Consider the following 24302-nt stretch of genomic DNA (forward strand, 5'->3'; position numbering starts at 1 on the left):
GTAAACAATCTATGTAGAGAACATTTTAACATCTGACTCTGTGTTGACTGACTGGCAGTTTGCACTATACAAAGTTTCTCCGACTACAGTCCATGGAACTGAGTGACAAACAATGGAGAGTTGGGGATAGCTATTAAGAGATGGTCAACAGCATGAAAAGTTGGCGAGCCACTGCTGTAGCACCCAAGCAAACTTGCTCTCCATCCATCCCTTAACTGGCTTCCTCCAGCCTGCCAAAGCATCTCAAGAGGGGTTGCTGGATAATGGGTCCTCGGTTCAGTTTAATGGTAGCATCATTGGAGTATCCTAATGCTACCAAAAATAAATGCTCTTGATGACGCATGGGGCCTCTTCTATGCAAGCAATGCAGTTAATCTTAGACATGTTAACACGAAAAATCTTCTGTAGGAAACAGTATACTCTTTAGGAAAGAAAATGAGACCCAGTGCTATGGTTAGTGGAGTAAGTTAATCCTGTTTCGAAGACTAATATTAAAGCAAGGTCCTGGATCCTTAGATGTTCAATTCTTTCCTTAACACAGGTATCAAGATGAACTTGTTTTTAGGCTTTGTTTTATGTTGCATTCAGCAACAAAGGGCTTACACTCAGCAAGTTTATCCCCTGAGACAAGGGTTGGCCACCACAAAAAGTGATGCGATATACCCAACTTCAAACTGATTCTTCTTTTTAGTGGGTGGAAGAGAAACTGCAGTCCTACAAATCCGGAGCAGTTCACCTCTCCTCTCGTTAAATGTTCCCTTCCCATGTCATAAGGCATCGTTAGAAGATGAGAGGCAAACCTATATGCAGCTCAGCTGCACTCTTGCTATCTGCCAGTACATCCTGACCTAGGCTTGGCGGGTATCAATGCTCAGCTGTACCATAAAGTGAGGACTGTGCCAGAGTTTAGGCTGGGGAGGAGGCAGAAGTGTAGTGCCACATGGCACAAGGGGAAAAGTGTGTGGGGGGGGGTAGACTAAAGAATATGTATTGAATTGCCCTAACTGTAGGTAATGCACCTGAGAAGCGGTGTCTCCTCTGGTGCGAGAATTGCTGATCTTCAATGGATGGTTTGATAATCCAAGATGTTCATTCATTTGCAGGATTCTTGTGACCTCAGAATAACACTCTCTAGTCTAAAATGCCATTTGGAGCAATGAGCTGATATTCTAACTAGTCTAGTGTTTTAAAGAATAAATAAAAAATCATAGCATAGTGCTGGAGGGCTGTGATAACGTCAGCACTTACTGAGCCAAGGAGAAGCGCAGCACCATTTCTACCCCACGAAATAGTGTTACCCATGCCATTCCGGGAACAGTTGCAGGCATTCAAGACTGGTTTTGAGGCTGTTACCTACGAATCTCCAGCTCGTAAGTAGATGTGGAGTAGCTTGCTCTAAAATGACTTCTGGCTGTGCTTGTACCAAAGTTTGGGGAAAGTAGTGTGATTTTTTAAATTTTTTTCTTCAAAGCAGAACATGCCCTCTTAAAATGCTACTTGTTGCCTTAAGTGAGTTCAAATAGCAAAGCTACAGAGGGGAGTTTATGGGTGCCCTTGATTTGAGGCACTGTCAATAGAAATCTGTGTGCTAAGGACCACTCTGCTGGGGAGATGAGCATAGGCAAAACTTTGTCTTTGTGCCTCTGAGCTGTGTGTGAAGGGAGAAGCAATGTGATAAGTGCTGTGTGGAGGTCTTTGGAGAACAGGCCTAGTTAAAGGGACTAAGGTAGGAAGTATGCTCCCTGGTACTCCTTACGCTAATTCTGAAAACTAGAAGTGCGGGGGTGGGGCTGCTCCATCAAAATAGCGGATTATGCCTCTGTTTAGGGGAGCAACTCTTCATGCTTTAGCCGGGGCCTTAATCTACTGCCCAAAAAGCACTTGCTCTGTATCCTACTGTGTTCCTGTTTGGGTGAGCTGGAGAAAAGAACCCTGCCCATCCCACCCCCAGCACAAGTCAAGGTAGTTTTGGATTAGTGGTTCCCCTGCCCCCAAACTTTCAGCTAATCAGCTGTTGCTAATCAGATACTGTAATCTAATCTCTCAACTCTTCCAGTTTTAACCAGATTTAAATCCAACAGCTCATCCTTTAGCCTTTACACATCTTCCTTTATAAGTGTGCATTAGAAATGTGTCTCTGGGGAACTGATTGGCTCAGGAGTTATTACAGGACTACAGGCTTCAGCTTCTGCGGTGCCAGTTCAAAACCAGCCAAGGGCAGTAGGAGCCTGTGAAATATTAGTTGTCTTACTTTCAGCAGATAAGGTAGGGTGAACTTAACCAGAGTCAAAAAGGGATAGGCGGTTTCTATGGATATCAAGAACAACCAGGGTTGTCCTAACTAATGAAGGGGGAAAGCTTTGGAAGAAAGACTAAGGCTCATGTTTGAGAGCTAAAGCCAGTCTACTAGAGAGCAGGATGAGATCCAGGGGAGTGGGTAGGGATAGTGCATATTTTATAGCTGCCTATTGCAGGATTCTTATGCCTTTCTCAAAAGCATCTAGGTTTTTGACTGTTGCAGGGGGGAGGATATGGGACTACAGTGACATACTGGACTGCTCAGATCAGTCAGCTGTGTAAGGAGGTGGAGCAGGAGCTCCCCTCACATATGAAGGTGGTAGTTCTAGGTTATTGGGACATAGCATGTGTTGAGTAGAATACAGGAGGCGGTAGCCCAGGCTTCTGTCAGTGATGTGAATAAAGGGGCATCTTTTATCAGCACTACATTCATTTTCAAAATGCTTAAAGAAATGAGGCTGCTTCCGTCCCCTCTGAGCTGTGCTCGTGTTCTTTTCTGTTTGGCTTTTTCCCCTTGACATGTTTAGTAACAGATACAGCTGTTAGCTGAGCCAGTCCAAAGGGTGACTGAACTAGGCCCTTGTGCATGGAAAAGAGGATTGGTGATATGGAGAATGCAACTAGCTGAAGCAGCAGATTTCTTTGTCATTCATATACTCAGTTAGCTACATGCAATAGTCTAAAAAGCCCTGCTGCCTACAGGTGGGGAGGAAACACAGGAATCTTTAAAATAGTAAGAAATGAGATCATATCATATGATTTTATAGGATTATAACCTCCAGTGGCCCTTTTTGAAGGGCCAGGCTGGCACGCTTCTTTATTTATAAACATATTTTGAACATAAAAGCCAAAAAATACAAACTCAGTGAAGTAAAAAAAAAATTACAGTATATGGTGGATAGTTATTGGACAAATGAAAGTACAGCTGCAAAACACTTATCCGTGCTACATACATACAGTGGTTTTACTTGACTTAATGAAGTGGTATTTCTGTGACTTCTACATTCAAACAGGAAATCAAATGGGTAATTTAAAAAAAATTGAAATTGTCATATGAGAACTAAATCTTGCTGCAGTAAAAATTTACAGGCAAGGTTTTCTTTTTTTAAAAAAGTAAAACTTCCTATAGCATAGCTAAAGACTTTTTTTTTAATTTTTTTTTTTTTTTGGTATTTAAAAAACTTAGGATCTGTGTTTTGGCTTCCTGTGGCATGTTGTAAAAGGTGATAACATTTACTCAATATTTTTCCTTGGAATGGGCAGCTTCAAGGTCTCCTTGCATGTTTCGAATAATAAACCAAGTCTGCTCTGTTACACACACCAGTGTAAGTTGGAGTTACAGCCCTCCACGCTGCTGTCTGAGAGCAGAGGATAGGGTCAAAAGCTGAGTGTGTACATCTATGCAAAATATAATTTGCTTTGCTTTAAAGTCAGAAGAAGGCTAGAGGTTAAGGGCCACGTTTAGTGATAGTGTACATCAGTCAGAACATGGGTGTAAGTTGCAAAGGGATCTAATCCTGCTTCCAGAACTATGCAAACATCACTTGCCTACTTTGGGGGAAGAGGAAAAGCTGTAGGAGGAATAGGGGGTGTTAGCCAGAGTGCCACCAAGCAGCTCCTGCAACAGTGGGAAATGGAAATCAACTAAGAGTAGACTGATATCAGGCAGCCCTTCCCAATTTAGTGCATCCCTGTGCTATGCCAGATGCTGCCATGCACTTCTGGGGTCCCAATTAGCATTAGACTAAGTGGGTGCAACTTCCACTGAATGCTGAAGTCAATGGTAGTGATGTCTGTTTACTCCAGCATTGAGTTTGGCCCTTGGTCAAAGGGTGCTCGTTACATACAGCAGGACTTTCCCCAATAGCATCCTGGGCTGTTAGCTAGCCACCTCTGTTTGTCCACTTGTACTCGCCTCTCGTGTCTGCTGAGGGAGTAGGTTACATTTGTTTTGCACAACTATTGTAGGTGCAAGTTTCACTTGTCACACCCAATTTTTTTTGACTAACCTATCCAACCACTAATCCATGCTATAGCTGAACCATGTATTGTGGTTTTAATATTATTACTACTACTTGTCACGTCCACAGCACCTTACATCTGAGAATCTCAAGGTGCTTGAAAAAAATATTAGCATTCTCATTTTACAAATGGGGAAACTGAGGCACAGAGTGGTGAGGAGACTTGGGTAAGGTCAGTCAGTGGTTAAGCTGCAAATAGACACCTACCTCAGCTTTAACCACTTGGCCATGCTGTCTTCCACATTGGTTGGAAATCATTCAAATGCTACTAGTTCAAATATTGAACCAGTGCTACACCATTAACGCTGTGGTGACTGTCAGAATATGCTTTTATTTATATGTGTGTGGCAGTTTAGACAATGCCAGTGGTCTGAGGGTTAAATAAGCTCTTTTAGAGTAACTTCCATTAGTACTAATGGAGGTTAGAGTTGTACAGAGAATGGAGATTAATAAAGCAACCACTTTAGATTTTCTTGTAAAGAATTTGCATGGTCCCCTCTCCTCCCCCCCCCAAAAAATCTACAGCAGCTTGAAGCAACAGGAACTAAATGGGGTGGAGGGAACCAATCACTATAGAGCTCTACATTATAAGCAGCTTTCTGATCTTCAGTCTCTGATATAGAAACCTATTCATGAGTTGGAATAAACATATGTAAAAAAAAGTTTTTGTTGCCTTAAGAAAAAAATACAAAAATAGTTTGTCTGAAAGGTCCTTTTAAATTTCTTGCAAGCCTATCTATATACTACTAGTTTAAGTTTGTACTCAGTATTCTAAATCCTATCCTGTATAATTAAAAAAGTCTCTCCTCCTCTTCTCTTCCCTCCTCTCCTCCCCCCCCCCCCATGTTTTATGGTACTTTTCTCTTCACTCTATAACAGGGGTTCTCAAACTGGGGGTTGGGAGCCCTCTGGGGCCTATGAGGTTATTATGGGGGGGGGGGGGTCATGAGCTGTCAGCCTCCACCCAAAACCCCACTTTGCCTCCAGTATTTATAATGGTGTTAAATATATTTAAAAAGTTTTTAATTTATAAGGGGGATCACACTCCGAGGCTTGTGATGTGAAAGGGGTCACCAGTACGAAAGTTTGAGAATCACTGCTCTAGAATAGGTTTTTTTATAAAGCAGGAAAAAACCCACAAGGGTCTGGATTCTGATCTTAATTACAATGGTGTAAATCTAGAGTCATGCCAGTTACTTTTGTGGAATAACTCTGGATTTACATCAGTGGAGCTGAGATCCGAATCTGGCCCCTAAAGGTTTTTTGTTTACCAGGCTCAAAATATAAATATCAGAAATCCCTAGACACTTGAGCGAGAGAGAGACTGTATTAATGTTTGACAGCCACTAGATGGGAAAGGGAGCAGAGAGGAAATCATTTGCATTGTAAAATCTACAGTGTAACTAGCTAGTCGAAGCTGTATACCAGCTCATTTCACTTATAACCACACCGAGAGCTTGATCTTGCACTGCAGAGTGACACCTGAGGTTAAAGGGGATGGGGAGCAAAACCCTGCAGCAGGGACTGTGTTCTGCTTCAAAATCCCTGCCTCCAAGGGGGGAGAGGCTGAAAAGGGAAGAGTGGAGGTAAGCACCTCATTAATGTGATGAGCATCATGCTCAAGCCCACATCCCCTGTTAACTCTACCCTGGGTTTGTAAGAGTAAGGCAGTGAGTGCACAGGGGCTTGAGACTTACATCAGCTCTGTGCAGCAAGCCATGCTTTGACTTTACATATAGCCTCTATTTACACTTGGGCTGATTCTTAATAATTTCATGGACCCTGCTGCAGCTATTGTGCCAGGACTTGTAGGATCAAGGCCTTAATGGCAGATGGGGTCTACTTTGAGCCTTGCAAGGTCCTCCATTGAAGGGGTCTGATTCTCCAGTGTTTACTGTGAAGAACTTGAGCAGCAAGGAGGACTCTGCACCTGACCGACATGTTACTATTGTATTTTAGCTCTATAACAATGAAACATTGGCTAGATAGACCTTCAAGCAGCCAGTCCAAGCTTCCTTTTCTGCTTTGAGCGCTCTCACTGTTTGTCTGCCATTCTGTATGCTAAGAGAACTTGACATGTCTGTAAAGACCTGTTACCTGTAACCAATAATTTCTTGTCCTCGAACAAGAAGTTTAATAATATTTGCCTATATTTCACTTTTTTCTTATAAGCCCGTCAGAGTGAAATCTAGCTTCCTAACATTTAGCTCTCAGACAGAGACGGGCTTTCCTAACTCCATGGTGAAAGAGCTGCCAGAGATCTGTGACTGACTATGATTCAAAGCTGTTTGGGATGCAAGAAACAGAAACCAATGCTTAAGATTTATAGCACCTACCATCTAATGCAACAAGCCAGGGAGTTAGCTTTCACTTTCAGCTACTTGAGCAGATGATGCAGTAAAAGGAAGCTCAGGGTGGGGATGAAAGATTTGTTTACTGATTGGCATTTTTAATTTTGGCGAGTCCTCATTTCACCCTTTTTATGGAGGGAGACACCATTTTTCTATCTTTGCTCTAGATAAAAACGTTGACTATTCCAGCATCTTTGAATCAGTTGGGGGCTCAGGACACAGCTGTCCCTTGACTTTGAAAACACAGTTTTACAGCATGATGGGTAATTTGGATGAGCCTCCAGTCCATTTCAATGGGCAGCAAAACCACTTGGTAAAAGCAAAGTGCCCCATGCATTAGTAAGTGTTGACTTGTACAATGTGGTACTATGTTCCTGTTGATGGCACACTGTACTTTGAGGAGTCGCTGGACGCTACTGACACATGTGGCGTGGATGAGCAGTGAGTGGTCAGTCCAGAGGAGCATGGAGCGCTTTTGACATGAATAGAGGTGGGGAAAGGATTGCGTTGTTCTTTGTGTGCGAAATCAGCAGATGTAGCAAGCTTGTCTGAAGTAAAAGCAGAGGATATGCATTGGAGTGTATCCAGAGGAGAGGGAGGGGAGTCTATAGCACTTCCATCGGAAGAAACTGGGCTGGAACAGGGTCCTTCTCCTTGTAAGTACCGAATGCACTTCTTTTTCCTCCTAAGAACAGTGAAGAGAGTTATCTGTAAATAAAGGGTGAATTTACAGTGTCATATATTTAAAATGAAAACATTACAGTATTCACTGTAAACAGAGGGCACACAGCAGAAATGAGTGCTAAAGACAGAACATCAAATTACAAAATAAAAAATAAAAATTCAATTTATTTCAATGCTGAGCCAACAGCCTCTCTCTTCTGGGCCTGTAACTATTGCTCTCTGCTACTCTTTGTTAGATAACTGTAACTGGGCTGTCCAAAAGTATTTGGAGCTAGCCTTTGGCTGACAGTGTGCAGAACAGAAGTGGAGGACCAAATTCGGGTCTCAGCTGCACTGGTGTAAATGCAGAGTAACGTCAAACCAAATCGGCATAACTCAAGAATTGAACTGTGCCTGTGTTGTCTTTGATTACATTCAGTTTCCAAATCTTGTCACTAGGTGGCAGCATGACAGCATTTAGCCTTACTTTAGGCTGGTGGATAAAGAACCCAAGGCCCTAGCAAATGAAGACCATCTTTTTTTCAGTGACAAGAAGATAGTTGTTCTATAGATCTTTTATACAGATCAGTAACCTTAACGAGTTTAACCATTTTTGATATCTAATAAGAATGGACAATTAGACTAATCCAGAATGAGCCAAAAAATAAAGCTTCAGCTGATACCATTATTCTCAACACCTCTAGTGTGACTATTCAGAGCTCAAAACACAAGTCAAGTGGAGTATATGAGGGTCAAGAAAACAAGTGCTAAATATTATTTTGTGCCTACGTGGCCCAAGGTCACTTCTGGGAAGATGGGCAATGCTGCATTTGTATGAGAAAGCTGGTACTGCCTATGGCTGGGAAAGAGTCATACCCACTATAGAAGTGGGTCACTGCGAGGGGAGACCCCTTCAGTTAGAGGCGCTCAGCCTTGGTAACTTGACAATGAACCGGAGGCACAGAAAGGGCTGCCGTTATCTGGCCCAGACAGCAGGTCCTTAAGTGAGGGCCCCTGTGATAGGGTGTAAAGCCCACACTGGTACCGAGAGGGTTAGCAGGAGTCTGAATGCTCAATTAATGCACCTGCTAGCACTAGAGAGGTGCCAAGTAGGTAAATTAGCAGAGCCACCTGGAAGTGAGTCAGGTTTCCTTAAAAGGCTTGAGAGGGTTCAGCTGGAGATGACCCTGCTGTCTGAAAATGGGTTTATAGATGTCAGGAGAGAGAACTTGGAAAAGCAGTAAGAGGGGAGATAGTTCCAGTAGTGGGTCTCAAACTGGGGCCAAAACTCTGGGGAGATGGTGCTGGTGTTCAGCTGAGGAGCAGAGTACTGCAGAAGGCTTGTGAAGAACTCCACTTCAATGACAGCAGTGGTTTAAGTTTGAACTTTTGGTTGGGGATTTGGAGAATGCCAGGGGAATCCTGCAAGCCAGGCCCTGCAGGAAGGGTAAAGCCTGAGACCTCTGGTAGCTTGGGGGGCAATGTCGGTGTGTGGTGAGCCTAGGAAGGGGCTGATGTACTGGCTCAGCAAGGGAGAAGCTCAAGGTGGAAGTAGGGAGCCTGAATGGACAGACCTTGCCTGTTTGTAACAAGGTCTCTGGGCTGGAGGACCTGGGTTCCCTGGTTGGCAACAAAGGTTATGCAAAGACCCTGCAAACCAGGAGTGGAAGGACTAGCAAGCTGGGACTTGGGTCAAAGAGTTGAGTATGCTGGACAATTGTTTGTTGGATTTTTGGTTTCCCTGGAAGAGGAGACACTTTAAAGTGACCTGGCTGGATGGGTTGAGTCACCAGAAGAAGCATGTGCACCACAGAGCCTGACTAGCTGTTGGCAGGGGACACCGAGAGCACGCTATGCCACAACCAGCCACAAGGAGGTGTGTCAGTGGTGAGTCCTCTTCTACAGCTCCTTTATTCTCATCCTTTCCAGTCCTGTAAGTACTTCAAAATACTGGTTTTACAGAGCAGTAGGAAGGGAATGACTAATGAGGGTGTTTGGACAGCCGACCATGCAATGTTCTGGCACTCAGACCACACTAAGCCGTGGTCCAGCTAGATCTCATAAGCTAAGCAGGTACTTGGCTAGGATATAGGGAAAGCCCAAGTGTTTTGGGAAGTGACATGGTGCTGGTAATTCAAAGGGAAAAGTGTCACCTACTGAATCCAGAGTGAGCCAGTGCCCAGTCATGGTTCTGAGATCACTGCTGCTACTGGCGGTTCTTTCAGATCAGATGTAACGCTTTCAGATCACTCATGGCCTTCTCCCAAGAATAGGGGTGTTATCCCAGTTGGATTTTGTCACTGAGGTTAATTGCCTACCTCCTTCCCCATGGCTATTTCAGTAGGCCATAGACTCCTTCTCTTTTCCAAGTTGTTAAGTAATGTGGGCTGTGGGTTACCCCAGAGATGGCTACACTTGAAGTGCAGGACAAAAAGATTTCTCTCTATACATGTATTTTAAACAATCAGCTGGTAAGACCTGTAACATGTGTTAACATTTGTTAGTAAATACGCGATCATTTTTATGGTAGCTTGACAACCTACCAATAGTTCGTTCTGAGAACCCAAGAACGAGAGCATGTTGGTAACATCCCTGTTCAGTGGAGGAGGAGGGGTGCACCAACCTGAACTCTTCTACGGCTATAGTTTGAAGTGGAAACAAAGGCACAAGGAAGAATGATTTGGGAACAACATAGTCATTGGGGAAACAAGGAAGGATAACTACACCGTTCTGCCCTTCCCCTTCAGGATTAGCCAGGGGAAAGGATGGCAGTTTCCCCAGAGGATCGAAAAGAGGCCAACATTTTCAAAAGTTGGACTCAAATTAGGGGTAGGGCGCTCATGTCCCTCCATTCTAGCTGCAGTGCCACTCGCTCTGGTTCTTCTACCTGATCCACAAGAGGGGATCAGGTAGAAGACAGAGACAGCCTCAGGCATAGCAGATGGCCACCCATGGCTCCTCATGGAAGAACAGATCTATCCCCAGTGCTATTCTGAACTGCTTCCTACATCTGCCCACCCTGGTTCCTCCTGAAGGGGACCCTCGATCCTGCCTAGGCCTCCACAGTGTCTCTGAATCCCAAATTCTTTGCACTGGCTGTTCAGTGCCTGCATTAAAGCACAACCACAGAGCACTCTGGGGCATATCTAAGACTGAAACGTGCTCCTGCTCAGCCATGAGTAGCGGAACAGGGACCACCTTCTGGAGGAGGAAAAACTGCAGGGGAGGGGACTGGGTGGGTTGGCCAGAGGAGGAAAGTGGTCAGAAGATGCCAAATCCCTTCAAGTCTGGGATGCTAATGAATCTAGGGCCAGCATTGTCCCTGGGGAGGTGCCTGGAGAAGGCAGAAAGTCAGCAGAGTCACGAAGACATAGAATTGTCTGGCCTGTGAGTCTCTGGAGGGTAGAACGCCTGTTTATACTGGTGGACAGGCCACTTGCAGTTGTTGGTTTAATTAGCTCAGGAAAAGATAGCAGCTGCCATGACAACTCCATTGCTCACACTTCAACCAATGTACCTTCTGGGTGAGGAAAGCTGACCATGAATTGTCCCTATAAGAAGCTCCGATACTGGGGAGGAGTGTAATGGAGGTAGAATAGGGGGAAGTGTTGGACTGACCTTAACCAAACCCTTGATTCAAAACAATCCGTTCTACACCTTTTCTCAATGGACTGAGATTAAACAGAGCTGGTCAGATGTTGTGAAAAATCCATTCTCAAATAAAGAAAATGGGTAAATTCACAGCAAATATTCACTAAAATATTCCACTACCTCTATTCTCACATGACCCCAGTCTTATGGACCAGATCCCTTTGTAGGACAAACTCTAACCACTTTGAAAAGCAAATCCAGGCAGAAGAGAAAGGTACTTGGGTCATACAGTCCACCCCATACATCACTGCAGAAGAGTAGCTCCAGGGGCCCCATTCATTCACAGACTATGAGGAGGGATGCTTCAACAGTGCATGTACTAATAATCATCTTCTCTGTAAACTTACTTGGCAGTGAGTCATTGACAGGTTACTCCATTGTTCAATCTATTCGGAAATGCTAAGATTTAGCCTACGTTTAGTTATCTGTAAGTACGCAGGAGGAGTTAAGACAGTATTCTCAGTGTTACAGCAAGAAGGCCTGGACTAAAGTTATTACATTGCTCCCAATTCACCTGGTCTCTAGGATTTCTATATTCAAAGTGTCAGTGCTGTGGTTCACTTTAGGGTGAACCAGCAGGTATGGTATTAAACATGACAGTCCTTGTGTAAACTGAATGTTCACCTGGCTTCTAATGGGATAGAATTTTCCACTGTAGACAAGCCCATGGTGAAGTCCTTTCCCCATGCCACCTCAGGCACTTGCTGCTGTGTGTGAGGTAGGTGTAGGAAGAAAACTGACTGCTGTATTTTATACTCAATCAAAAAATCTGTGTGGGGGAGGGGAAAGGTTAATGAATTGAATAACTCCCTCTTTAAACAGTAAAATTATAAACCATAAGGAGACCTGCCATGCCTGATTAGATACATTAACCCTTGAGGCCTAAAATTTACATGTAGGCTATGCAACTTAAAAGATAAATGGACACAAAAATACACCTCATGACCCAAGCTGTGGAGACTTCAATGGATTGCTTAGACTAGTTCACCAATTACATAGATTCCACTATCTTTCCTCTAAATGTTGGGGCTGGAAACGGAGTCTAATAGAACCAAGCTTTCCCGGATGAAGATACAACTTCTGAGGGGACAAAGCATTTTAATCAGTTAATTCTCTCCCATTTTGGAATGGATATTCTCTGGAGGTTTCTGTCAGAGGCAGATGTCAATGATGAGAAAGCATACACTTCTGAAGCCCCCAAGTTGGCTGTTGTGTATTAGTACCTGGAATTGCAGAACAGCTGCTACTATACAGTATGTGAGATGTCAGGGTAAAAAACAAGAAAGCATGCTAAGGTCTTAGGAGCACTCCAGCAATGCGTGTTAGTTGGTAAGCAACATCAGGCAAAGCAAAGTGTTAGCACTGCATCCTAATTAAGAGATCTCAAATAAACTTGGGAGTAAAAATACGAACACTGCCCACACACCTAGGAATTGTGCTCTTCAGGGCTGCATGGGAGACCCAGATTCAACACTTTGTCCTGGTCTGTCAATTCCCTGACTGGCACTGCTGCTAGGAAAGGCCTACATCACACAAGAGGCTCTTTGACCAATTTTAGGTGCAGCATTCAGCGCTGCCAAGGGCACCCCAGTCGTCCAAGGTCAGAAAGGTGGTGATTGTGGTGGCATCATGAGGGTGTGTTGTATTAAAAAGGGAAATGAGGAATTTTCAGGGCTATACAAAGAATTCCCCCGGGGAAAGATCAAATACAGACGAGGAGCGATTTTGTGTAGGAGGAGAATACAAGGGGTTAACTAAGACTCTTTATGACCACTGATATGCTGGAAATTGGACCAATCTAACTACACAACTTGCATCAGGACACTGCCCGTTAAATAGCGCGGTCTCTGAAGGATAGCCAGTATCTGACATCCTGGATCAATCAGAAGAGAGTGTTTTTTGAAGCTCCAGTCTGGAAGCCCCCATTTCCAGCCAAGAATGTACCAGCATCACAGGCTGTGATCAGCCAACATCTAGGCCCCTCATAGCTGCATATTCCTTTAGAGATTCAGGTTATTTGCTTTTTAATACAATGCAAATAACTTTCAGGTTTTGCTAGACAGAAGCCAAAAGATGGAACTATAATGCCCTGTGACTCATCAGATTGTACTGAGAACCGTACACCCCTCTACTCTGCTCAGGCTGCATTTACTCCATAGATGGTTGTCCAGAAGTAGGTCATGGGCCTCTCATGCCTGGGACTGCTTAATGACACTCTGACCCAGGTATTACTCATTCTGTTCACTTGCCAAGGTATTTCATTCTAGTCCCTCATTCGTTCCTTGGAAGCCTGAGTTGGTGGAGTCCTCAGAACATCTCATTGCATGGGGCACTAACTGTTCTAATGGCAGCGTACTACAGTAATGTACATTTTTAGTCCCAAATGTAAATAGGGAAAGGCAGCACTTTGGGTACGTTGTATGGGCCCTCAAAGTGGTGGCCATATAGGGGGGAAAAAGGCTCCACAGGAGGTCCCTCTTTGGAAATAGGAAGATGGGGAATAAGCATTTGTGTTCCTCCATTCCACATGTGCACCATTGTAGGAACCTCTGACCCTGTAGATCAGCCTCCCAGGAACAGTGAAATATGAATCTTAATAAAACATGTAAACTATTACATGCACTTCATCAACCTGCTATAAGAAATACGTGTCGAATTTTGGATCTAGCAACCTTGACAACATACGTCCCTTTAACTCTCTTCTCTTAGAAATTGAAAGAATTTGGGGGGAACCTTCAGCAATACCAGCCCACAACAATGATACCCGGGGAAAACCTTCCCAGTTTGGAAGGAACAAATTTTAGCAATGCCAGTAGTTTGTTTTGTGTGTTAGGAGCCAAGGGCACTATAGAAACATGCATGAAAAATAAAACCACATACAGGGGGGAAAACAATGCGCTGAGGAAAAGGCACTAAAAGCAGAGTAGAGTTTCTCTGATACACACCTGCATGGGCCGCACCAGTCCGTTTGTTGGTTGAGGCCAAAGCGAGCTCTGCATTTCTTAGGAGAGGCGGGATCTGAACACAGAAGCATGCGTGGCGGAGAATGGGCAAGACAGAGGCACAAAGAGGAGGAGGAGGAGCAGGAGGAAGAAGAAAAGATGCAACATCATTTCAGCCACTTAAGACAAAACTAACAGACTAAAATCCAATTCTTCAGCAACGGAACTATTCAGACCCCACTTTCCTGTAAAAAAGGGATTGTTAGGCAAGTATCAGGCTACATCTACACTACGGGGGGAGGGAGGGGTCGATTTAAGATACGCAAATTCAGCTACGTGAATAGCGTAGCTGAATTCGACGTATCGCAGCCGACTTACCCCGCTGTAGGGACGGCGGCAAAATCGACCTCTGCGGCTTCCTGTCGACGGCGCTTACTCCCACCTCCGCTGGTGGAGTAAGAGCGTCGATTCGGGGATCGATTGTCGTGTCCCGATGGGACGTGATAAATCGATCCCTGAGAGGTCGATTTCTACCTGCTGATTCAGGCGGGTAGTGTAGACCTAGCCTCAGAGAGATTACACCCAGTGCGGGGGACGGGGGAGATGTTTGGGAAATGGCCTCATGTTACAGATGTTGGAGACTTTGGTCCCTCCCACCTCTGGTGTTCTCCTAGCTCAACCACTTCTCCACAAAGCCAAGACCAGGCAGTCAACACTCAGTTACAGGAAAGCTAGGAATTTACCTGGAAATTAATTGCTTCTTATGGAACGTCAAACTTCTTAGATTTGAAATGCTGCCAAATCAGACAGCCACCCATTGCCTCCTGTATTGAAATCTTACTTGCTCCCTGGTTAAATGGCCGCCCAAAGAACTGAGTCCTCATATATTAAAACAGAAGAGGAAAATACTGCAGAAGCAGATTGAAAACAAATAGCACCAATGAGACCCATATGGGGCAATTCCATTCTGCTTCCCTAAAGTCTCTCTCTAGTTCTAATGGACAAGCCACTCTTCTGCATGTACTGCCCTAAAGTCCTGTGTAGTGTTGCTGTGTGACAAGAGGGGCTGATTGGGGTAGTGCCCTATTTTCATTTAGATACCTGTGAACTTTTTGCACTAGTGTAAATGAAATCTGGGCAGTACCTTTGTGTCAATGTTACTCATTCACTTTCATAATTGCCAACTTTTCCTGCTCTGTGCCGTTAATCAGCAGCTGCCTTCCAGCCCGAGGAGGGCTGCATTCCAGTGGTGGGTGAAATTATTTATTTTTACACCACGTATATTACATGAAATCTTACATTTGTTATCAATCTAGGCAAGAAGTGAGATGAAACATTAACTTACTATAAGAAATGTGCAGTTTAGCTTCATGAGAGACACAAAGCATATGCCTTGACATTTTCTCTGGATGTGATATAACAAAGGTCCATTAGTACAGATAATTTAGAAATGCTTCCAAATTTAGGATGTGAATAACTTTGGATTGTGTGGGTGTGCACACACATCTATCTACACAGTGAAATCTGCACTAGGTCCACCTCCAATAAAGAGCTCTCTGTTGTTAGCAACCACATTAAAGTACCCCATGGTTTTCAGTGCAATTTTGTTTGACTTTTAGGCCACTTCTACTACAAAAAGATTTGTGATGTGGTCCCTGGGGTGGCCTTTAAAGAGGTTTCATAGCTCTTAGATACGCAATATTGATGCATCTAACGGTTAAAGGCATCACTTCTGCCTAAAGGATATTGGTGCCTCCTGCCATTCAGAACCTACTGGAGCATTTCCCCTGAATATCTCTGTGGCAGAAGAAATTGTAGGGGTGACATCTATTAAAAATGATTTATTAGCCACAATCTAGTTTGACTGCAGTATTGTAGCTGTGTCAGTACCAAGATATTAGAGACAAGGCGGGTGAGGTAATATCTCTTATTGGATCAACTTTCATTGGTGAAAGAGACAAACTTTTGAGCTACAAAGAGCTCTTCAAGTCTGGAATCCCGCTTGCTCAGTTTTCATAAACGCCACCCATGTGTTTTTAGGAACAAGATAGTTATAGAAGAAATTTACTGTGACTTTAAAATATGCCATTTTTTAGCTTTAAAAAGCTGACCGAATGAGCTAAAACCTGGATGGCAAAATACAACACCCAGTGATAAGCTACTGAGTAACATGCTGAATTCAGTACCAATTAGTTTACCTGAATTGGAGTCTTGCTGCTTTTCTCTTGCTCGTCTTTTCTTTTTTCCCTAAGATGCAAGAGGGGAAATAATATTAGTTTCTTCTCTCAGGACTGGTGGAGGCTGTTCAGTATTATGACTACAACAATTGAAAGGGACAGTCATAGGGCATAAGTAAAATTCATGAAGCGTCACAACATCTGGAGCTGTTGTTGCCCATGAGGACTGAACCAAGCACTTTTGGAACTAAAAGCATGAGCCCTCTTCTGCTTATATTAAAAAAAACAGGTCTATTAGTTCAGGGGCAGTAGCAAACTTAAACCTCCCAACATGACCTGCCCAGTCTGATATGTACATCTCCCTTTTTGTCATTTCATTCATCACAGATGATGCAACGAGGGGCCTTGTACAGAACCAGACAGCTTTCTGTGGCACCTGATTGGCCACTTGCCCATCAATAATCCACACATTAGGAATTAAAGGTGTGTGGGTTTTTTTTCAAAGCTACGGTTGATAACTTCAGCAAAAGGTTGCTGGTAAAACCAACCTTTCCTTAGAGTTTTAGAGATGTATGTACAGTCATGGTTAAGCTACAGTTTAGCGAGTCGTGGCGAACACAGGCCTGCGTGGTGTAACAAAAGCATAGGGAGAAACCACTGCTTCATTTTCTGTCTGGTTTAGAGCTATCTGTCTTCACAGTTGCCAGAGATTATCTAGTCTCTGATATTCATTTTGAAGAACCTTGTTGACAGTTGGAGACAGCAAACTCTACTATGAATTACCATATTTTTAAATACAAAGGAAGAGACACAGAGTCCTGAACAACAACTTTTATACTTTGTCTCCCCTTCAGTGAGAGAAGTGCTCAGGCAGCACAGTGGGGGCTTTCCTTTGCCAGCCATATTCCCAAATGCAAGCACATACCAAAACCAGTGATTTATTCCACAAATCAGACTGTGCAGGCTTAGGGATCTTCCACAAGGTAGCCGCTAATGGGCCAGCTGAATCGTTGCAGGAATGAAACACTGCTTCTTTGATCTGTATAAATGCCAACTCAACACAGATGGACAGACAAAAAGATATAGCGCGAACCCTCTTGGAAAGGGAACATACTGGTAATGACTTAGGACAAGTATTTCAACATACACTGGAAGTTACGGGATGCAACACAATTTTTCAGAATTCACCAAATCAGAATCTCTCTCCACATGCAGTAATATATATTGTGTATAGACAGACAGTTCTGGGCATGTAGGGCCAGATTGTGCCTTGATGATCTCTGAAAGTGCTAGGAGGAGAGAAGGAAGCTATAAGGAGCCTCCTGCTTTGGGTCCCTGTGTAGCAGAGAGTCACCATCATGGCCTGGCCTTGCAGCAGGGAGGGGCCTGAAAGAGTGTAGAAGCCTGGTGCAGCAGGAAACTTGGAGGTGGAATTTCTTCTTCCTGAAGCTCCTCTTGGAGGGATGTGCCTAAAGGCATGAGTAAACTGATAGGGAGGGATATTGCTAACATAGGTAGCAAATTCTATAGAGAGGCTATATCTTCCTCAACTGTCATGAAGGAGTTACTAAAAATGAGAGAGGATGAGCAGTTCTGAGGATGCCACTGACAGATAATTAGCTGTGACACTGAGTACCTTTCCCAGACTGGAGGAAGAGCTCTCTGTAAGCTCTAAAGTTTGCCTCTCTTGCCTGCAGAAGTTGGTCCAATAAAAGACATTACCTCACCCACTTTGTGTCTCTAGATAAATCATCGTCAAGTAGTTAGAGAAGGAAATGCCCCAGTGTGGTAGATCATAAACTCCGGTCACAGGAGAATACGACCCCCAGTTAGATTAACAAAACACTTGATCGTAACCAAAAAGCAGAGAGGTGATGGTTGAATTTTTTTCCATTCTGAGGCTAAGCACTAGGCACATGGAATGGAAATCAATGCAGGTGAGATGGCCAAACAGTTTATTTATCTGAACACCCACTTTTCCAACTACATGTTCTGGTCCCCTTGAGTGGAACCATAGCCAATGTTTTTAAAATAAGCATTTGCTCAACTAGCTAGGGCCTGTTCTTCACGTTCCACAAATCTACTATTTTCTGGAATATATTTTCCTCATTTTTCAAAGTCCTGGAATCCAATATCATAAGCACTTTGATTATTCCACAACAGGCAGCAAAGATGGTGCATAAGACTTACATATAATTTAAGAAAAGTGATTAAGAGTTTGGAGACCACTGAGGCCCTGTCCGCACTCTAGCTTTTACTGTGCTCAAACATGTTAATTGTTAGCAAGGTGCTAACACTGCTTCCCTGATATTTGCGGGTATGGTCAAACCATGTTATGTAACTCTAGTCTACGATCACATCCATGTTACAAATTCAGCTGCACTGAAGGAGCTGGTTAGAACATAGCGATAACCCTCCTTTGGACTAAACTCCATCTGAGCAAAATAAGGCTGGCATTTTAAATCCAGGGCACTCCATTCACTGTTGCTTGTCAATGAGTGTCTGATGCCAGCTGCCCTGCTGGCACAGGCTTGACTTATGGGTATAAGTCGCTGGGTAGCGTTGAATGCTCACATTCCAGCTAATGTTCTTGAAGATCAGGAGTAAAGATACCAGCACTACTGGGCTGGTCCCAGACTTAACTTTTTCCAATACCTCAATGGAAAAAACACATCGTCCATTTGTTGCAATTTCTTCACGTCTGTCTCTGTTCTGTTATGGTCCATAATAGAACAATGTCCAATGACATACCGGGCATTGACTTTAAAGCAACATTTAGCCCACACTGTACTCTGAAGTGTAGTGAGAGGATTAAATAAATTCCATAGCCAGTGAGCGATTCCATGGCCATGGAAGTGTGAAAAGCTCAGGGCTCCTGGAATTCTGCAGCTAACACTGGAGTCGGTGGGTACAGAGTGGCAGACAGCTACACGTTCTCACTGCTGCAGAGTTGACTAACATTCGCTGCAGAATTCTCTTACCCTTGCCGCAGAAACTGGCCCTGAAGTGCCGCAGAATTCCAGGGGCCCTGAGTATAACTGAGTGTGTTCACGGGCTGAAGAGCCTGAAGACTGAAGAGCAAAGTATTAAAATAGTAAAAATGGTAAAGTTTTAAAATAGTAACTGATCTCTTTAAATAAATCCAATACATGCACAGAAGGTAAACAGTATTGTCAACGCCCCAGACTTTATTGCAAGTCTCACAATGGTGGTTTTTAAAGTCCCAGCTCATAGAATTATGGTATGAGAGAATCTCAGCAGACAAAAATAGCCCTCAGGGTTGCAGGGAGAAGCTTGAAATCATGAACCTTATATATTTGGAGATCTACTCATCAAACAGCATAAGGCAAACAAAAAGAACCCCAACTGTATTACTTTTAAAATATCAGGAATGGTGTGTGTGGGTTTTTTGTTTTGTTTTTAAGGCATGACTCTTGAATGCTTGGGGTTGGCAAAGCTGGGTATAATGAGATCCGAAGAGGAAAGTAATGCACTGTTACTTGATTGACAATACAGTATTAGTCCCAACCTTAAATCAGTAACGGTGAATCAGCAAATCCCTTCTTGTTGCTTCCCAGGTGTGCCAAAACTGATTCTTCAAAATGGCAACTGGCTGGTTAAACAACCCTAAGAGGTATCTTCTTTCTTTCAGTGTGTAGACGTTCGAGAATATGGTCAAGATAAATTCATATGTTGCCTGTGTTACTAAATAACACAGTAGATTATTATTTTCTTCAAACTCCCTCTTTTATTTGGGTTGCCAACACCATAGGGCAATATTTCAATTGACTCCTTGTCTTCCCCTTCCCCCGTGTTATCATTGGAATTGTTTTACATACTGATAGTTCTACTCACATTAGCGTTGGGTCTAAACTGCTGAACAACATTCTTTAGCTTCTCCCAGTGATTTACACCAGCAGTAAGTTTGGCCCATTATTATTATTTTTTTTAATGAATAGAACAAAATATGCCCATGCCCAACTGAGGCACTGTGTGATCTTATTACCGTAACTCTGGCCATTCCTCACAACTTCCCTTCCTATTGCTTGTCACCTCACTGCATCACAAAGAAAATGAGATTAAAACCTTTTGCAGAAGGGACCATGCCTTTTTATGTTTCTGTGCAGTGCTGGGCGCGTTTTAGAAACTTGTAAAAATAAAATAGATTTTATCTTCATGCTAGTAAAGCAGTGCACTCTAAAGGAAGCCTATGTTAAGGCTGAACAGAAGAGCTTCCATGGGATTGACAGCATTCTGTGCGGCTGACGTATCGCTGAAGAGAAGATGCTCTTCTTAGTGTACAATATTTGGTGATAACAGCCATGACCACATTAGTGTTGTTAAGGACTCTTAAAAATAGCCAGTTTTGTGTTTTTTCAATTCTCTCTTCACTGTTCTGGACCCGCCTATCAATTCTTCTGTTTCTTCTGCCCATTAGTAAGGAAACACGTTTTTATCCTCTACTTGCTTCTCTGACACAGAATGCATAATAACACCCTTTGTGTCCCAATGAGTTCTATTAACAAGCGCACAAGAGCTGCTGGAGCAAATCTGTCCTGTATGAAAGGGCTGCTTGCAGTGCTGGCTTTGACCTGTGACTTCTTATATGACTTCTTGTGGTTTGAGTGAAGGTGGAAAGCTCCTAATCGCGGTGAGCTTTTCTTCAGTGTGGGAGTAACTGTATTTCCTGTCTCATATCAAGTCACGTGCCAAGGGCGTTGACCTAGATTCCTCCTCCCCATTTGAGTTACAAAACTGGGGAGACAGAAAAGCGTTTGTTGTAGATACAGTGAGAAAAATCACAAAGCAGCCGCTTCCTGGCTTTGGGCACTTCTGTCCCAAAACAACTTTGGATGAGCTGATGAGCAGACTACTAGAGCCTAGATGGTCAGCAGAAGATATGGGGGCTACTGGAGAAGTGCAGGTAGGGTGAGAGAATGTTTCCAGAGCATAGATGGCACTCTTCTCCTCAAAAAAAAAAATAAAAAATGATTCAGTGGGAGAAATGCAGAACGAGGCGGTTTTGTTAAAGGAAGGACTCCATCTTCGTGTGTGTGTGGGGGAAGCAACCTGCTGTTTCAGAGGCTGCTGGTGTTGCCCTGGCACTCATAACACCACTGACTGCTGCTTCGGATACTGGTTTAGCAGCCATCCCAGGGGAATACACGCCACTGAGAACCCTGAAGAGCTACATGCAAAATTCCCCCATGTATGTTCCATCAGGAGATCCTTGGCTGAGGTTGGTGGAGTGCCACAGAGAGAGATGCAGACTTATGGAAGGAGGAGTCACCTGGAGAACAGCCATTCTGGGAAGCCAAGGAGTGGCTATAAACACAGTTGGTGGCGTGATCATTTATCTTAGCAGCATTAGGAGAGAAGGGAGCAGCTAAAAGAAAATGCAAGACTCCCACTGACTGCAACGGGCTTTGGATCAGGTCCCAAGCTAACTAGTTAGGAATTTCTATCTAGCCTCAAAATAAAGACTAGAAAAGCAAAGCTGAATGTGCACGTTAGTGTAGCACTCTTACTCCTACAAAACCTCACTTAATGGGGTTGCCGCTTAAATGATCAGTACAGCTAAGAGAAAATGGGGAAATGATTTATTTTTTATAGTGGCTCTTCTCAAATGTGCCACAGATTAGAAAGTAAAGAGGTGATGAGACTGTTTCAGACAGACGACTCTACACCAGGGTTTAGCTATTGGAAGCTGGTACTCGCCTGAAAGTTAGTAGTCACAGAAACATTCCTGGAATGGTCAGGAGAAAAAAAAAATCAATTTAGAACACAAAGAAAATGGTGCTAAAGGGACATCAGGTGTCTGCTTTAAAAAATACTCTTTAGAGTCTAATTTAAATAAGGCTTTGTGTTTCAAAATTCTCTCTTACTTGATTCCAAGAGATTCAGCTCCTACCATCTATGAATGACCTAACTCTGCTCCCATTGAAGTTGCTGGTAAAACTCCCCTTGATTTCAATGGGAGCAGAGTTTAGGCCAACAGGGAGCATTTTTGAAAATCCCATCCTCTATAAATATAACCACCTAATCAAATTTCTAGACAGAACAAAACAAATAATATTTCACTAATGTTTAATGAATTGATTCAGAATTGCTACCAAGGCTGTTGGATCCTACTGTTCTAGGAATCTAATCAAGATGAGAACAAACATACAGAGAATTGGAGAGACCCAGATGTGGCTTGTGTGACTATGGCTTTGTCTACACTGGTGGTTGCAGCATGTAGGGTGTGCATAGCTTCAGGCTATGTCCATATTGCAGAGTGTAGCTACACCCATCGGGGAAAGTCTCTGGCAGGGGGAGGTGGCAGGATGCTACACTGCTATGAAGGCATGGCTTGGGTGTGTAGAGAGCCAGGTAGGGTACGTACGCCAGAACCTTAGGATGTCTTTACTTTACTCACCTAAGCAGTGCTTCACCAGCTACACTGCTATTTATACCCATGCTAGACAGCCATGCAGTGTATGTATTCTACATGCCGTCCTAAGTGTAGACATAGCCTATGGGTACTTGAAATCCCAACGTTCAGTGTGCTTCATGGCCTTCCCCATGGGTTACTGCAGATCATGCTTCACACTGCCAACAACCACTGGGGAACGCTGCTCTGACATTGCCATGTGTTGAATCCAGTAGTGACAGCTGAGATGTTTACAGAGCATATTTCTTGCTGTTCTAGTCAGCAACCTTATTCTGGACACTTGTCTAAAATGGTCATTTAAAATAAAAACACCTGCCCCTGGTATCCCTGCTCTGACTGGAGAATCATGGAAGAGTTAGGCTTAGCATACCGACAGTCCCCCACGACCGCAGGACCAGGACTGACAGTGAACTAGAGCGAGGCAGTGGGATATCCCACAGCCCCGCTGAGAGACGAACCGCTGCCATGTTTGGATGTTCCTGTTTTAGTTGAACACTGTGAACATAACATTTGTTTGGGACCCCTTTAGAATCATAGGATTGGGTAAAGACCTATCAGATCAGTGAGTCTGTCATCCTGTAAACGCAGCATATGATCCCAGATTAGACAACATTGTACTTACCTTTTATTTATGACAGCAGCATCATGAATGGATTGAAAGTTAACCCAGGTAGGCAGCTAACCTAAGGCCGGGACTAGAATCTGTACAATGAAGATCATTATCTTCCACTGTTGTGGAATTCTCTCCTAATGAATGGCAAGCAATATTGGAAAAAGTCCAAAGGCCACCAACTCCGCTGATAATAAAGGTGTCATAATAATGGCCAAGAGAGGATATAACTATGGTAAATGGAATTAGAGTGAAGAAACAATAAGGATCCCATTTGAAATTCCCCAAAGCTCATGGAAGTTCAGTAACTTTCACTTGTTACAGTATATTTATAGCTAATTAAAACTACTGGTTAATTGTTATATATGGGTGGGAAATGCAACAGAATCAGCTTGTGAATATTTTATGCTCTGTATAGTTAAGGAAACAGAAAATACAAAGACTGATATCGCCAGTAACTTCAGGGCACTGACTGATGCTGGGCAGTAGAGCTGCTTCCGTACATGAGGCCAGTGCTGGCAAACGTATCAAAGGACTTTGTCTAGTTTCACACTGGTGTAAATCAGGAGCAATTCCTGTGAGATCAGTGGAGTTACTCAGTTATAAAACCGGCTTAAGTGAGAGACACATCAGCCCCAGAGCAAAACAATATCGATGTTACATGTCATGTCATTGAGTAGGGATATTTCTAATTTTTTAGATTAAATAGTTTTTAAAATTATGATACAGTACTATAAGGATAGGTGAGAGACTGCTTAGCCAGTAAGGGAGTTCATCTACAAAGCCTGTATACTCTCCACAGTTAAGGCACTCTTGAAGACCTACTGCCACCTGCAGTAAATCTCCTGACAAGCACAATAAAGTAAAAGGAAAGAAAAAAGTAGGTTTCCCATTACCCCCAACCTCTGTTTGTCTGTCCTTAGACTGTAAGCTCTTTAGGGCAGGGACATTCCATCTTACCAGCAAAGTAAGTGCTACCATCAACAAATAATAAAAAATGAGTATAAAGTCTTTAAACCATAAAGTCTCCACAGGGGAGGTAGCCATATTAAAGGAGAAAGATTTTTTTCTCCGTCATTCCTGAATCCATAAAGCTGATTTCCCCACCCCACCCCACCCTGCCAAGGAATTCAGGAAAAGGGCCTAACAAGCACCA

The 24302-nt window shown here is 43.4% G+C and overlaps 1 protein-coding gene across 10 annotated transcripts in view; it reads right to left on the minus strand.

Moving 5' to 3' along the window:
- Positions 1-2045: 2045 nt before the first annotated feature.
- Positions 2046-24302, minus strand: part of TCF7 (transcription factor 7) — a 118420-nt gene continuing 96163 nt past the window's right edge. For 2 of the 10 annotated variants that reach the window (XM_034780417.1, XM_034780416.1), the window contains 4 exons: positions 19085-19174; positions 16125-16173; positions 13930-14002; positions 2046-7355 (listed from right to left, as the gene is read on the minus strand). In XM_034780417.1, coding sequence (XP_034636308.1) covers positions 7037-7355; positions 13930-14002; positions 16125-16173; positions 19085-19174 — 531 coding nt within the window. In that variant the 3' untranslated portion in view covers positions 2046-7036. Of the gene's footprint in view, positions 7379-13929; positions 14003-16124; positions 16174-19084; positions 19175-24302 lie in introns of all 10 variants that reach the window. The other 8 variants (XM_034780419.1, XM_034780418.1, XM_034780426.1 and 5 more) reach the window with 6 other exon arrangements.

The sequence above is a fragment of the Trachemys scripta genome, chromosome 8 (genome assembly GCF_013100865.1).
Source record: "Trachemys scripta elegans isolate TJP31775 chromosome 8, CAS_Tse_1.0, whole genome shotgun sequence".
NCBI lineage: Eukaryota > Metazoa > Chordata > Testudines > Emydidae > Trachemys > Trachemys scripta.